The 16,000-nt window shown below is 43.3% G+C and overlaps 1 protein-coding gene across 1 annotated transcript; it reads right to left on the bottom strand.

Moving 5' to 3' along the window:
- Positions 1 to 3,619: 3,619 nt before the first annotated feature.
- Positions 3,620 to 13,872, bottom strand: DENND10 (DENN domain containing 10). Its single transcript, XM_087763903.1, has 9 exons — positions 13,792 to 13,872; positions 12,502 to 12,698; positions 11,157 to 11,236; positions 9,470 to 9,618; positions 9,179 to 9,290; positions 8,704 to 8,804; positions 7,421 to 7,528; positions 6,729 to 6,823; positions 3,620 to 6,035 (listed from the first exon to the last, which is right to left on the bottom strand). The coding sequence occupies exons 1-9, from the start codon at positions 13,835 to 13,837 to the stop codon at positions 5,859 to 5,861; spliced, it is 1,065 nt and encodes a 354-aa protein (XP_087620029.1). The 5' UTR covers positions 13,838 to 13,872; the 3' UTR covers positions 3,620 to 5,858.
- Between the last annotated feature and the right edge of the window lie 2,128 nt (positions 13,873 to 16,000).

The raw sequence follows: 16,000 nt of genomic DNA, 5'->3' as shown, positions 1-16,000 counted from the left end.
AGGCGGGGGTCATAGGAGGGATGGCTCTAAGGTCACTGAAGATGTTACGTGAGGTGCTCCTAAGGCTGTGCGTAACAAGGGTAAATATGCACTAAATAATGTAACAATCACTTCTACAGAAATAATTTTACAAGTAAAGCCTCAAAGTCTGCCATAATTTAACTTCCTTGGAGCGCAATACACAGGTCACTGATCTCCTGTTGCTGGAGGATTAGATTTCTTTTCCTGGTGGGAGGGAACCAAAGGTTTCCCAGTCCACTCCATCCCTCCAGGAAGGCAGCAGCACAGAGCAAAGTAAGGAAAAACAGCAGGCCTGGTCTCTTGCAGGAAAACAGTTCCTGCTGTGCTTTTGGCACTGAACAAAAGCAGGAAGCAGGGGGTCGAGTTTAGTTTCTTGTTTTGAGTTCTGCCTTTTTTGAGCCTTCCCCTAACAACTTACTGCAGGGAAGGGTTAGAAAAGGAACGAGGACAGGGGAGTAGCAGCCCACCCTAAGGACCTGTAGCCTGAGGGGAGCGTGCTGTAAAGCTGTTCCAGGAAGACAGTACGGATACTGCCTGTAAGTCACCAAACCTATAGGTGGCAAAGAGCGTGCGCTACTCTGCTGGAGAACTGCAGTGAGTTTTTACAGGTAAAGGATCATTTACACCTGCGGAACTCAGCAGGGATCACTTAGCCTTGCCTTCGTGGGTCATGTTCTCAAGTACATAGTAAAATCCCGTCAGGGTCAACACCATAACAGCAATTGTGCTGTGTCAGACCAAAGGTCTGCCTAGCCAAATGTCATCTCCAACGGCAGCCAAAAGGAGACACAAGAAGAAAAGATCACATCAGCCTCAGCTCTCCTGAGCTGGGAGGGCACTAGGGAGAAGGAGGCTTGCCCTGCTCTTTTTCCTTAGATACCACAGGCTCAGCCTGCCTCTCTCAACGAAGCGTTTGTCTCCTTCCAGATCTTTAGTAACGGTGGCACAGCTAACATCCCACAGTTAAACTCTCTAAAACCGTGTTTCTCTATTAATCCTATTTCCATAACATACCAAAGGCAAGCTCAGACGGGGTCTAATTCCACTCTCAGTAAACACTAATTGGCACTACAGTGAAGACCCACACCTCTCCCCACTCCTTTTTTAAACATAAGAACGGCTAAAGTAAATGCAAGTTACATGAACCACAGTGGAAACAAAGAGGAAAAAACCAAAAAAACCCCAAGAGTAGAACAAAACCAACAAACTGAAGATAACACATCCATGGACTTTGAATCATCACGGTAACTAGAAAAGCTGTAAGTTCTCTGGCACCACACTTGGGTGTTTTAAGCAAATTGATGTCATTACAACTCTGTGAGTAAGGCTTATGGAACAGGTCTGGTAATAGTGTCTGTTGTTACAGCTGCCCATTATCAGACTCTGCCAGCTTCTTACTGAATACTTGAGTTGAAATTTGCCATATTAAACACAGCTTCCTCAGGGTTATTAAATACCTCTTTCCTTTCCCCCATTCTCAGAAATGTTTCTGGTGCCCTAACCACAATTTTCCAGGAGAGGAGGGCAGGCACCTGCCATTTAAATTGTCAGCCTGGGTGATTCAGCTGCTTCCCGGATCAGGGCAGGGAAAATACGTTGCTAAAAAGGCCCTGGCATCCTTGGTCTTGAAATAAAGTCGTTACAAGGCTAGAATTAGAACTGCCAGGACCAGACACCTGGTAGCCCAGAGGTGTAAGCCAGGGGAACAAGACTGGGACAAGCAGAAAAGCATCACATTTGAAGGACCTGGGAGGAGAGTCCGCACCTACAGGACAACCCTCCCATTTGTAACCTAGAACAGATGAACAACATAGCAGCCCAAGGCAGGTCTGTCTCCCTCGTTTAGCGCCGGCCAGTGTGTTAAGTGACAGTGCACTAGTGGTGGAACCAGTTTAAGGTGTGGTAAACTACAACAGATGGAAGCTTTCAGCTTCAAGGAGAAGTAAATCTCAAGTACAGCAGAATACACTAGCAGTTCCCCACCTACTCAGCTTGTCAGCAAGTTTAGGAATATACAACAAGGCTTCCATGTCCCTTTAATGTAGCTTAAAAAAAATATATATAAGATCAGCCACTCCCACGTTAGGAAATACTGAGATCAACGCACTTCCCCAGCTGGAGCTCGCGCCCCTGTCTCACCCCCAAGCCTGCAGCCCAGCCGCGCTACTTTTCCTCGCCAACCATGGGTGGCGGACGGAAGGATGCAGGCAGGGAGGGAGTCCTGCGCCGCGGCTCCTTCCCCGTCACGCAGCCAACGCCAGGCCTCGTGCTGCACAGCGCCGCCCGGGAAGGAGCTGTTGCCCACTCTTGGGAGCCTCCTCCCGAGCCGCGCGTCGTTCGGCAGCGCTGAGGCATGGCCTCGGCCTCACCTGGCCAAAGCTCCCTGGCTCAGGCTGCAGCCAGCCAGCTGCCTAGGGGAGAGCACGAGGCAGCTGTGAACTTCCCACACTGAGCTCTACGGTGTGTTTTTTATCTAGAAATTTACCTGCTTCAAACGACATCTCACAACACCCTATTAACAAATCCTCACTAGCCCTTTCGGTAGCTGGGGAACTGAAGCAGTCAGAGGTTGAAATCAGAAGCAGCCCACAGCTTTAAGATGGATGATGTCAGATGTCCCGCGTCAATTATTTTCCAGGTTACACAGCATTGTATTGCTCTCAATCAGAACGTTCCCTCCCACGCTTGCCTGCAGGGGAAACGGGGCAGACCAGCTCATACCAGGGACAAAAGCATTAAAGCCAACAGAGCTAGCCTTAAGGGACTAGCCCCATTTACTCAGCAAAATTACAGCTGAAGGGATTGACTGGTTATCCTGCTCCCCTTTGCAAGCCTTTGCTCCGTTCACTGTCTACCCTCCAGTATCTGCAAACGTAGCGCAGATGTTACGCTACAGTTATCACAGCGACTGGTTCCCGTGGGCGACGAGCAAGGTGGAGTGCTCTGGGAGTACCTTTTGCCTCAGCTGAGGAAGGAGCAGTGCGACAATTTCCATTTGAACTCAAGGCTTTCAATTATTCTACGCGCTGCATGCCTTTTGGAGGCACGCCTCTTAGTGGGCTGACAGGAACCATCATTCACTGTTTTCATATTTATCCAAGAACAGAAAGGCAGTAAGACGGGAAGGTAGGAATGACCGTTGCATTTTACATGGTCTTTGCTTCTAGGAGGAAGAAGAAAGGATGTCATCTGACTCTGCAAAACCAGCAACCGCACGCACAGTCTGCTTGGATGCATCCTGGGGAAAGGGAAGTGAGAAATAAGCAGAAATCTTTCCCTGTCCTGACCTTCCAGATTTTTCTATTTTATTCTAAACCTTTTTGAGAGGAAACAGTGTCAAAAGTCATTAAGAAAATGCAAGAACATTAGGACAATCTTTTGACAGTACTGAAGCTGAGGGAGGTCAATACCTCTTTCTCAGCGCTGACAAAAAAAAAAAAATCAGCACAGATGACAAAACTGTTCGAATGTGTAGTAGTACATTTCTGACCTAAACATCAAGCTGTAGCTCAACCCCGGTATTGCAAAACTAAGAGCCAAAGCCTGTGACTCTGGTCACAACTATTCAAGAATATACATTTACATAAATTAAAGGGTAGACTGTTCAGGGTTTTTTTAATAGGCATAAGCGTGCTACGAGTCCAGTTCCTGAAGTGCAAAATTATATTTCATTTGTTTCGCACAAACGTCAGAATACAAGATCTAACACAACACCAAGATTTTCAACTTAAACATTTCCAAAACAGAAAGCAAAGCAAGCATTCAATATTTAGTTCGTAACTGAGCTTCTCTGCTTTTTGTGGTTGTCTCTAACACCCATCCTACCTTAACGATGTACCTTAAGGCTTTTTGTTAACAAGAAGCTACGTGAATTTCTTCACAGTTACAATGTGGTGTTACGACAGCTGACTGAAAGCACGTTCAGTTTTTTCTTGGTGAGAGATTGCCGTTTCAGTGGACTTTAAAGTAGGTCCTGAATGGCATTTTCAGCATAATTTTGCAGTTCTGCTATTCCAACTGTTGTGAAAGTCCCAAAACAGATGCAGCAATACTAAAGAACCATTAAGAAAAAACATTAATGGGCAAATGGGGAAAAAAAGCTGCAGAGCACTTACAGGTAAACAAAGGCAATTGCAGTATTTTTCTCAGAAGTTAAAAAACAAAAAAGCACACTCTTCTGTGTTCAGATTTAAACTGCAGAGTAAGTGTTTAAAGTAGAATTTTACACCCCTGAAAATAGGGGATTATTCTGAAGCACTTTCATTTACTGACTGTAATAACTAGCCGTTTTATACATAGATGTCACATTCCTTATCCATATTCTAAAATAGATTTCCTTAACATATGATACATAGCAAAAGGACAACCCTTTTTCAAACCAATATTGCTTGCACATAGTTACTGATGAGCTCTATCAGTTTCAGAATAGCAAACATCCAATTATTTAACAATATAAATATTGATTACTAAAGTTTTAATCGTAAGTATAAAATCTCTATTTAAAACCACATGCTACAGCCTATCTGTACAAAGGCCAGGAAAAAGGTTATTTTTTTCTTACAACAAAGTGCTACTGCAGAATTGACTGATTTGTTGTGGACAGTTCTGAAGAAATACAGATCATTTGGCTCAGAGTATTTCCCTACAAAGAATCTAAGTTCTTCTCAGAAGATTACGAAGCAGTTAGTGTCAGGCTGCTCCATGGAAGAAAAAAAAGTTGAGTTATGCCTATGCAACCAAACAAGTAGGAAAATTTTAATTTTCTCTAAACTATTTCTCTGTTTTCACTATTACTTCAAAAGTTTCCATCTATATTTAGTCTACACAGAGCACCATCAGATAGTACCTGTGTTACAGCTCAAGCAGTTTAAGAGGTTGATGTGGTACCTGTGGTACCTGCCCATTTGAACATTTCTAGTTCATTAGGCTTTAACTCATCTGATTTTCTGTCAAATGGATCAGGAATGAACAGCCAGCTATTTTCTCAGCTGAGAACCCTAACAACTTCTTAAATGACTCCAGCTGTAAAGCAGCACTTGTCTGTGACCCCCCTAGGAAGCCCCATTTTAAATACAGTGATCCTGTCCTCTTTTTCCCTCCATCAGAGGCATGGGATGGAGTGAAAGGGAGGAAAACCTCTAAGGCAAGAGTCCAAAAGAGGCGCTCAACTCCCACTTGAGTTTTAAAACACCTCTTCCTTTATATACTAAGGCTACCACGTCAGATTTTCCCAGACATCCTTTTTTACACCTAGACACTTTCAAGCAGAAAGAAGAGAACTTGTTCATTTATTTGGGATTTCCAGGTATCGGGCAGTCAAGAGCAAGAGCAGTATCTGACAGGCTCACATACCTGGAAGCCCAGAATGAGCACTCAGACCAACTGCACGTTCAGTGCATCCCTGTGCAGACTAGCCCACCCAAACTGTGCTGGTTTTACAGCATGTGTGCTGCAGCCCATGTTCCAGACCCCAGGAAGACAAGTCAGAACAAGAACAGAGTCATCCGACATCTGGAACCTGCAGGACAAACAGCCGCTATAAGAATGTCTGGCACAGCCAGGACACAGAGGCACATGCTACTTGTATATGCATCCACACTGTGATATGAAATACAGCAGCCATACGTACAAAGTCGGGAAAGATAACGACTATTGAAATATTCCCAAATATGCCTCCATACGTTCCACGTCAAGCTCCGATATTCTGCATTATATCACGGTAAATATGACATTCACTCTTATACCTTTAATTTTTCCATATAAAATATCAGGTATTCCTATCTGTATGGCAAAGACAGTATTTCTGAGTTGGTCCATAACACTGGAGTGCATCAAAATCAGATTTTAAGCATTTGTTCAGCAGCTGCTAAATGAAAAAGAAAGTTTTCTGTAGCTGGTGGAAATCGTTTTTGTTTCAGGGCCTCAGAGTTCAGGGTTGGTTTTTCATTGCCATCGGAAACTTCAGTAAGGGAGGCTAAAGTAGCCAAGATTTCCTTTGTCTTCAGAGAAATATCCTTGAAGAATAGAAAAACGAGCAACCATGAATATGGTATTGGGTATTATAATGTTTTAACATACACTAACTAAAAAAAAGAATCAATACAGAACAAAAAGAAAATATTGATAAATAAGTAGTTCATTTTAAATAAAGACCCCATTTATTTTAAGGCAAACTTTCAACAGCTCTTTAGTCTACTCTTGTGCAATGTCGGATAAAGGGAGCACTGCCACTCCACAGGCTCTTCTCGCTGGCCCAACTGAGCTCTTTTGACTAAGTTGCTCAGTTGTGAAATGTCTAATAATCTATTAGATAGAGGAGGAAGTGAAAAAAAACATCATCATAAAATCAGACTTTATAGCTGAGAAGCCGTATCTCAGCAGGACTTTTTCTGAGGTATTGACAAAGTATTTGAGCAAAATACATGCTTTGTAGAATAAAACTGGGGAACTAAGTTTACTGGAATTCTTATAATCAATACAATTTCTGAAGTTTCTTCAGCCATGTGGTTACCCAAGAGATAATATAAACTAACGTCATCCTTAAAAACCTGTATGAAGAATAAAAATGCTCATTTGTAAAACGGCAGAGGGTACAAGAGATCAACTTATTCCCAGGGACAATCTTCCTCCTATTCCCCCCTTCCGCCAAGATTTAGCAATAGAAGTAATTTAACTAGATTCAAAAATAAAAATAAAAAAATATTAACCTTAATGACTTGGCTGTCTGATTTATCTGGATCTTCTGCAGATTGAACAATTAGTTGTGCAATTTCTTTGTGAAGTTTTCCCATTGTCATTGCCTCTGAGTAAGGGAGGAGAAAAAAAAAAAGCACACATTCACATAAAATGACCATTTCTGTGATATCCAGAAATGCATATGAATAACAAGCCAAAACAAGGAGTCCTCTTCATGACTGCCATTTGAAATCTATTGGTAAAGGCAGTAACCTGATGTATCAACAGCCATGCCAGCACAGGCAAATTGTCTGCCTCCAAAGCAGCCCTAAGCAGATGACAAGGAACAGCAAGGTGACAAGCAATGTACAAGCTTTCCTTTCAAATAGTCCCCAACATCCAAGTACTTAGTGCAACGTTTTTCTAAGGACTCAGGTGATATCTCTGCATTCGGCTGAATGTCTCTTCCACGTAATCGTCTAACACGGATGTTTTGAAATCTCAATTGTACATTGGTTGGAAGACGAAGCACGTCTTTCCAAATTCCAACCGTCGCCAGTCTTTCAGGGTCTCAATAAAACTGAAAGACAGAATCTTCCATATTGGCCTTTCAGAACCAGGATGGAAGAAGGATCAAGACTGCTTGACCTACAGCGAGGTTCAGCAATTGCTATCAACTCTGGAATAAACGGCCTCTAAATCCAAAATATAAAAAGCAACCAACCTTTTACTACAGGGGAAACAGTGATCTCGCTATCTGCCAAATTCACATACACATCGTAGAGGTCTGGTCTACTGTTCACTTCAGAATCTGTAAATCCAGCAATGTAACCTAGAGAGCAGAATTTTGGCAAGATTAGGACCTTCATAAACAAAACCAAGACATTGCGGAAAATCACAGTCCTAAAGTCTGTTCTAAGAGCATTTGACACAATACTCATTGGACCCAGGAGGCTGCTCTCTTGATATTATCAGTCATTTAACATGCGTGTCCAGCAGGATGCTTCACTACTGAGGAGCTTAAAAAAAATCAGCTTCTAAAATTGCCTTGAACATGGATGAACTGGTAACACTATGTGCAATATAAAAAGGTTATCAATTTGAAATCTTAAACTCTCTTCCTACCTTGCTACTAAAATGATTCATTTGCAAATGAAAAAGGCTCTGAACTTCCTCTTTACAGGAATCTCTACTCTGGAGCCCCTTGTCACTAAGTCAGTATTAGACTGGAACAGAGGAATAAAACCAGCAGATTTTCTTATTTATAGCATGCCAGGTGAGCAAACTTAGAGCAGCTTTTCTCTGTGGAAGATATTTAGTGAGCTGAAACAAGCACTGTTGGTAATGTGGTAGAAATATTGAAGATGAGTAGTCTTCTTGCTCATTATTCTGTATAGAGAAGCTCTGAATTGCCACATTACGTGTCATGCTAACCTCTGCATAAAGCAAGGGCCTCTTCCTGGATTATGCGTTAAGTACTATGCATACACAGCTATGTGTCACACAGATCAAACTCCTACATGTCTGGTAAAGTCTACCTGTGATTAGGAACCAGAGACTTCACTGGCAGCAGTCAGAATAAAAGTTTGGGACTTCAGAGTTAGGAACTGGCAAGAAAAAAAAAATCCTAAAAAATCAGTTACTAGCTATGTGTAGAAGTTGGGAAAAAAAGTAGCTTATCTGAATCGAGCTGCTTCTGTACAACAGTAAGACTTTCAATCCCTCTGATCACAACATCAAAAAAGTCTCAAAGCTGCTTTGCGTCTGTGCTTAGGGGTAGACTCATGCAGATCCACCCAGAAACACCGGATTAGCTAGTTCTCTTTTAACATGCTTGTTTAGTTGATTTGCCTTTTCTAAAGAAAATGATGGTGTTCAACTTTGAACAACAGCATTAATAGCAAAGTAACCACTATTTTCCCCCAAAGATCACTGGTGCAAGACCTTGCAGCAACAGAAACTGAAATTAAGTTTTCTTTATATTTTTGATCAATAAATTATTACTACCTGTGCAGGCTTTTAAGGCTTCCACTTCCTCCTCATTTAGATGCACATATGAATGAAGAATTGACCAGTCTTGTCGATGCCACACTAAAGCAGGCAAAGTCCTACGGAAATCAGATTGGTACTTGATACACAGTAGATTTTTTTTTACTTACACTAATTACAGTTTCACAGTACGAAATGCATGTCATAAGAAAGAACTAGTACGGCTAGGTCTCATTTGGCATGCATATACGTGAACGACAGAGATCTCTACTGTCAGTGCAAGCAGAGTTTATCGCTCATTCTACAGTTAAATGTCTCCAAGTCGATGAACGTACGGCTAAAGCCTTAAGAGGGATTTAGCAGGATTTCAATAAACAGGTTTAAGGAAGACTTTCTTTTTTCCCCCCTAAAATATGGGCATTTCTCTCAATGAAAGTTCAAAATTTGTTGGGACTTTTAGGGGTGGGTGGGGAGGTACGGGTTGACAAAGTACCTGGTAAACTCCTGGATAGCTTCTATTCTAGGATGGTACACTACAATTCTCTTCTTTAACATCAGTGCCGTATACAAGATAACTGTTTCCATTCCAAACTGAGACACTATATCTAGAAAAGATGGGAAAATTATTTTATAGAAGATATACATGCTGACATTATCATTTGTTTTTTGAAGAAGCTTAACAGTAACAGCATGGACAATACTGTTAACACTATTTACTTGGAGTACATGTGTATTTTATATTGTACAAAAAAAATCAGAATAGAGACTTCTGGCATTAATTAACCTTTGATGGAACCAGCAAGATAAGCCTTCCGAGCATCAAAATCCTTGCTGAGGAAAGATCCATTTTCTTCGCTTTGGCAGATCCCCTTTGTAAGGACTGCAATGTAACTCTCCATCATTTTAACTGGACTTCCATGCTTCAAGTAGATTCTGGGTGAAAAGAAAAGAGTCTGGCATTTTGACTGCAATCAATACTAGCAGACATAAAAAAAAAAAAAAAATCACAGTATCACAAATAGCAATATTACCTGGTTGAGGTTTTAAATACTAAACTAGAAGTCTTTCAACATGCACACAAAAACATGTCTGTGTTTTAGGATAAAAAGCTACCTGGTATTTTTGTTTGGGTTTCCTATTTTGTGAAAGAACCAACATTTACCAACATAGAAACAGAGCACAAAGGTGCAAGCAGGTGTCCAGACTAAGGATTCTTTGCAGACTTGGAAGGCACCTGCTTTATGAAAAAGCAACTACTACAGTAACTCCTGTTATTACATTCAGACCATGTGACTAGTTAGTTTTTCATTTTTTATCCGAGTATCATTAGACATTCTTCTGTACTCTTTGTTAAATGATGAAAGAAAAATATAAACATATGTCCTTGATACTCATAAAAAAAAAAAAAACAAGCCACCAAACACAAAACAACCACACACCAACAAAACCCATGCACTTTCAGCTGTCTGCCAGACAGCAGAGAAATACTGTAACCTATTTTACAGGTTAAGGTACTTCAGGAATAGCACTGAAGCTCTCAACTGTTTTCCACATTAGCTATAGTACAAAGCTATGTCACATCTGAAACCCAATTGTCATGTTTAGAGGAATCCATCCTGGATTTGAAAAGAAGTATTAGCTGATAAATCAGTATTAATGTGATCCACAGCAAATCTAAGTATTTCATATATATCAGTGAAAAACAATAATCTCAGTTTTTCAATACCCTGCAGAACCGGTAAGCCTGACGGCATGCCCAGGTCTGTGATACAATAACCTCATGATTGCATCCAATTAGCTGCAAAATCTCAGGGAATACTCTTGGTATCAAGACGTGGGACCCAACTAACTTGGCAACTGAAGGAAAAGCAAAGAAAGATGCAGAGAGAGATCATGAGAATTGGGAAGTGGAGGATAGTGAGTGAACTGTACAAGGAAAGGAGAAGATGGCAGTGTGGTTGGAAGAAGGAAGAAGACGGAGCCACAGACCTCGAGAAGCAGACGGTTCTCATTTTCCGAGAGGAAAAGCAAAAATGTCCCCGAGTGCTGTGCTTAGTTCAAAGGAGCTGCAAGAAGCATCTGTAGTAGAGATGTGGAGGGATGCAAGTTGTCCACCATACACATGGTGACCTTTGACTACACAGCACTGACCTCTTCCCAAATGTTTATACTTTTTAAAAATGTTCTCAGACAAAAATGAGTGTGTGGGTGGGTGGTGGTGGTTGTGGTGGTGTGTGTCTGGAGAAGACACATTAAAACCTACTGGGCATCTGACATTCACCCAACACTTACTGCATGAACTCAAAATAAACTCAAATCAAGGATTTACATAATCTGATTCACAGTTTGCAGGACAGTTTCCAGAAGATTATTAGACCAAATGCAAACAAAACACAATGAAATTTAACCTTTTGCCCTGGCAAGATCTAAACATGCGCACAGCAGTACCTCAAACCAGCTTTTATACAGACCTACACAGTATCCTAGTGAAGGCTGCATATTTCTCTGGGTTGAAGTCTTTGGCCATCAGAACAATGGAGAAGTGGGTCACCTGGGTAAGGCACACACACAGAAAAATACACATCTTATTTAATGATGCCATATGAACAGTTTTTTTTCACATTATTGAACTTGCTGCAGGACTCTGACAAGGTGTTTCGATAAAAAAAAAAAGTAAGCGGTAGCAGCAGATCCAAGTTATTAACTGCAGAAAAGGCCTGGCTAACAGATTTCTGATGTGACTCATTTCCATTGAGTCAGCTCTAGCACATACTATCTTTTGCTTAATCTACTCTATAAGAGTTGCTTTCCTTTCATCTAGTGAGATTATTTTAAAAGCTAGAAAGGCATTTTTCTTCCCCACAGCAGCTAGGAAACTTCCAGAATTTGTGGCCAAAGGAAGCTGTGGAGGCAGACAGCATCAACATATTTAGAAAGAGATCAGAAAAAAAATCACAGATAGCAGGCCCACAAACAGAAATACTCTTTAACTTCCTTAATCAAATGATTGTGGGCTGGAAGTCTGCAGACAATGACCTGTGTCCTCCTTAAATAGCATCTCGTGTCCTCCTTAAATAGCATCTCCCACCACCACTGTCAGAGACAGCACTGGGACACATTATTTTATTTTATTTTTTTTTTCCACCTTTAAGGTTCACAGGAGATGTAAGCTTGGAGTGAGGAAACGCAAGCAACATTCTGCTGTGGGCATGCAAAATTACCACATTATCTTTCTACTTAACAATATAGCATGAAATATGAAAATTTAATAAACTGAACAGACAATTTAATGATCTTCATAACAGGGAAAGTATAGAAGATACAAGCATATTTGCAGTCTTTCAGTTATCAATGCAGCAGAAAAGAAAGTCCCTATATAATTCAACCTTCTGAGGAAAAAAAAAAAGCATCAAGTTCTACATGAAGAAGATTTTGGACACTATAGAAGACCCTTTATAAAGCTTTTTTGACCAAAAAAAAAAAAAGAGAGAGAAAAAAAAATGCTGAACTTGAAATGCAAAGTAACTGGAAATAATGGGGTGCAATAGCATCTCTATTTTAATACATAGAATCTGAACTGCATAATGTGTTTCTCAATCTCTCTGCACCTCCACCCAATACACATCTTGGTGAAAACCTTAACATGCAGACTGGTTAGACAGCTGGATAAGAGCTGCCTTTGTGAGCACAAAAAAACCTTGAATCCCTTCCCCTTCTCACAGCATACAATGAGAAAACACTGCTTAAACTGCCAGAGGAAGCTCTGCAGAAGTCTTCCCTGCACTCGACCAAAAAAACCCATGGGACAAGTCCTACCTTTTTCAAGGCTGGAGAATCTTGAACTTCCACAGTTGTGATGTAGAACCATGACCTTTTATACTGGCCAAATACAAATGTATGAAGCAATTTATTTTCATCTGTAAGGCAGCACTTTCGCAGCAATAGACTCCTCAGTTCAGCTGTTACGGACGGATAACACCAAACCCACAAAGCATCTCCGTTGGTGTCTTTTTCTATGGTGGAAATATGTTCACTGTGAGAATGCCAAACAGCAGCAAGGAAGTAAATCGATGGGTTAATCAGGTTTGTTTCCTGGAATCAGATTAAAATTCCACCTTACCCTGACCCTAGACATCCAGTTCTGCCGCTATGGTTTAAGCTGTAGGGCAGCACTTGTGCTACAGGTTTTATTTTTTAAATGTTAATAAATATCCACTCTTGACCTGCTTCACGAGGTCAAAAAAGCACCAGGAATCATAGAATCATTTAGGTTGGAAAAGACCCTTAAGATCATCAAGTCCAACCGTTAACCCAGCACTGCCAAGTCCACCACTAAACCATGTCGCTCAGCACCACATCTACACGGCTTTTAAATACCTCCAGGGATGGGGACTCCACCTCTTCCCTGGGCAGCCTGTGCCAGGGCCTGACAGCCCTTTCAGTGAAGAAGTTTTTCCTAATATCCAACCTAAACCTGCCCTGGCGCAGCTTGAGGCCGTTTCCTCCTGTCCTATCGCTTGTTACTTGGGAGAAGAGACTGACCCCCACCTGGCTCCAGCCCCCTTTCAGGCAGCTGTAGCGAGCGATAAGGTCTCCCCTCGGCCTCCTCTTCTCCAGGCTGAGCACCCCCAGCTCCCTCAGCCCCTCCTCACCAGCCTTGTGCTCCAGACCCTTCACCAGCTTCGTTACCCTCCTCTGGCCACACTCCAGCACCTCAGTGTCCTTGGAGTGAGGGGCCCAACACTGAACACAGTTTGAAGACACATTCATACAGCAAGGTACCGACCAACAAGCGCCCAGACCAGCTTATTTATGATCTTCCCTGCTTTTCCTATTTCTGATTTCATAACAGCCTCAGAAGCCGCGAATCTAAGAAACTTTGGCCGGGCTGTGCACGGCTGAGCTCCGTACCAGGCGGACCGAGACGCCGGCCCCAGGGAGCGGCACCCCTTGGCACAGCCGCAGGCGCCCGGCCGGGCCAGGCCCCGCACCGCAGCTCGGCGGGGCACAGCTAACCGGCACCCCCCGCCGGCCCCGAGCTCCGGCACGGCCCTCCCTGCAGCCCCCCGCGGCCCAGCCCTTCCCCGGTGCCGGGCGGGCCCTCACCGATCAGCCCCACAGCCAGCAGCAGCTGCGCCTCCGCCTCTGCCATCTTCAGACCCCGGCCCCGGCCCCGGCCCCGCCGCCTTCCGCCCGCCGCCCGCCCCGCCCCGCCGCGGCCCCGCCCGCCGGCGCCCCCCCCCCCCCGCCCGCCATTTTCTGGGCCCTCCCTCCGCGCAGCCGCCTCCCTCACACCGTCTCCGATACCTGTCGGCCTGAGGGCCGGCAGCGACTGGGGACAAAAAAAAGCTTTTTGGGGGAAAAAAAAAAAAAACAACACAAAAATTGCCGTTATCATTCCACTTTGTAAGTCGCAGGGCACAATTTCTGTGAAATGTTACCACACAAGGAGGTGGCCCTGCTGGCAACCGTCTCCCGACTCAGGGCCAGAAGCTGTAGCCCTGAACACAGCCCAAAATACAGGCCGCCCCGTGCTTCCCGGAGCGCGTCGAGGCTGGTTTGTGCCCAAAAGGCGGCCTGAGTCGGGCCAGGAATAGTCATACAGCGTAACGCCTGTTCCTGAGTAACTCCATGCATCCGCATCTTTATTTCAGAATTAAAAGATGCCATTTTCAAGTTTGGATGAACGGTGGTACCTGAATACTGTACTGCGCAAACTCCGCTAATGGCACAGAGCAGCCGCTGATTAGGAAGAAGGAACAAATTAGGAAGAAGAAACTTCCAAAATACCAGGGGTAACTACAGGAGCATCAGAAGCTGCCAAGGAAAATGTGTGTTCCTGGGGGAGAGGCCAGGCCCATCAAGGACCACGCCTGGCAGGGGACACGCTAAAGGGCAGCCTATCATTTTCATGAAGGCATCAAGTTAAAGCACACACATTTAATATGCTTAACTTAGTAGAAAGAGATGCGACGAGCCAGGCCGTAAAAGCTGCTCCTGACACAAAATGGTCCGATTCAAGGCTGCAGGGCTTTCAGGAACTTCAGGGAGATTCAAAGAAGCGCAGCGGGCTCCCAAATACCAAATGGTGCTACAAACCAGCAATGAATCCCCTGCCAGAGCCCAGAGGAGGCTGCGAGGCCGTAGGACAGGCACCGGCTCTGGCAGCACGGCCCCAGCGGACTGCGGATGCTGGGAAGCTGCCACCCAGACCTGGGCGGCGTCTCTGGCACTCATCTGACAGGCTTTTAAATTAGTTTTATGAAGACAAGAAAAGGACTTGTTCAGCACTATAAATAGCTTAATGAACTCTACTGAATGTATAACCGTGGTTTGAAACAGAAACATCTAGGCTGCCAGAGACATTGCACAATACAGGCCATACTAAAATACCATCGTATAAATCAGTAGCGTGGCCTGATGGAGAACACCCTGTACAATACCGGTCACCGGATCTCAAAGAGGTACCAAGGACACGGAGAAACTCCCAACTGAAGAGAGCCTGAAAAAGCAAAGTTGTTTTTTTCTCCTTTTTTTCACTCTAGAATGGAGGCTCATGCAGTAGAGTGACACGGGATCAATGTTACATGGATACGCTGATGGTCCTAAAGCTTCCATACAGTGAGTGCGTCCTGCTCGTTCTTAGTTTTAACTATTTTTCTGTTTAGCAATAAACTGTGATTACAAGCTGACATTAAAAGTAAATTTTTAAATGTGTTGTATAACGGTTATGAAACTTTCTGGTGGCCGTGCAGGATGGCAAGATGTGAACGGTATGCAAAAAGAAACCAAGCAACAAGTATGCAGAAAGAGAAGTACCAAAGCAGAAATTGGACAGACAAGAACAGGCTGTCTTTAGTCATCATCAACAGACTTCTTCTCCATCTACCGACATATTTTTGGAAAAATGATACTTCAATATACTTAAGAAAGCAGTGCGAGACAGCCGGGTCTGCAGAGGGTCACAGCTACAGTCATGACGTCATCAACAATCTAGCTGCAGAGCTGCGCATTTCAAGACTGAAAAGCACACGGTCTTCACTGCCTTACGTGGAGACGCGCGCTTCTGCTGTTTACTCATCCAAAATACCCCATTAGTCACACATTCACTTGCTGCTGTTCTACTGCTTTTGTTGCTGCTGTTATAGGACTTCTGTGTATTCACACGCTTTTATACAGCTTCCATTGCCTCTCCATGTGCCAACAGAAATTTTCACATTGGTAGTTTTGAAAAATACACGCTGGCATGAGTAGTTATCGCGTGTATGCTCATATGAATATTGCTATTACTATTGTGCTTAAGACTTAAGAGGAA

The sequence above is a fragment of the Nipponia nippon genome, unplaced genomic scaffold, assembly GCF_047370975.1.
Source record: "Nipponia nippon isolate SJK-2023a ecotype South Korea unplaced genomic scaffold, ASM4737097v1 scaffold_3, whole genome shotgun sequence".
NCBI lineage: Eukaryota > Metazoa > Chordata > Aves > Pelecaniformes > Threskiornithidae > Nipponia > Nipponia nippon.
The sequence above is the reverse complement of the archived record's forward strand: the minus strand, read 5'-3'. Positions and strand labels throughout refer to the sequence as shown.

Coding starts and splice junctions, on each gene's coding strand:
- DENND10 (XM_087763903.1), bottom strand. CDS start 13,837: ATGGCAGAGGCGGAGGCGCAGCTGCTGCTGGCTGTGGGGCTGATCG. Junction 9,619..11,156: donor TTCACTAGGATACTGTGTAG/GTCTGTATAAAA, acceptor CTTTTCACCCAG/AATCTACTTGAAGCATGGAA. Junction 6,824..7,420: donor TGTTTCCCCTGTAGTAAAAG/GTTGGTTGCTTT, acceptor TCCCTTACTCAG/AGGCAATGACAATGGGAAAA.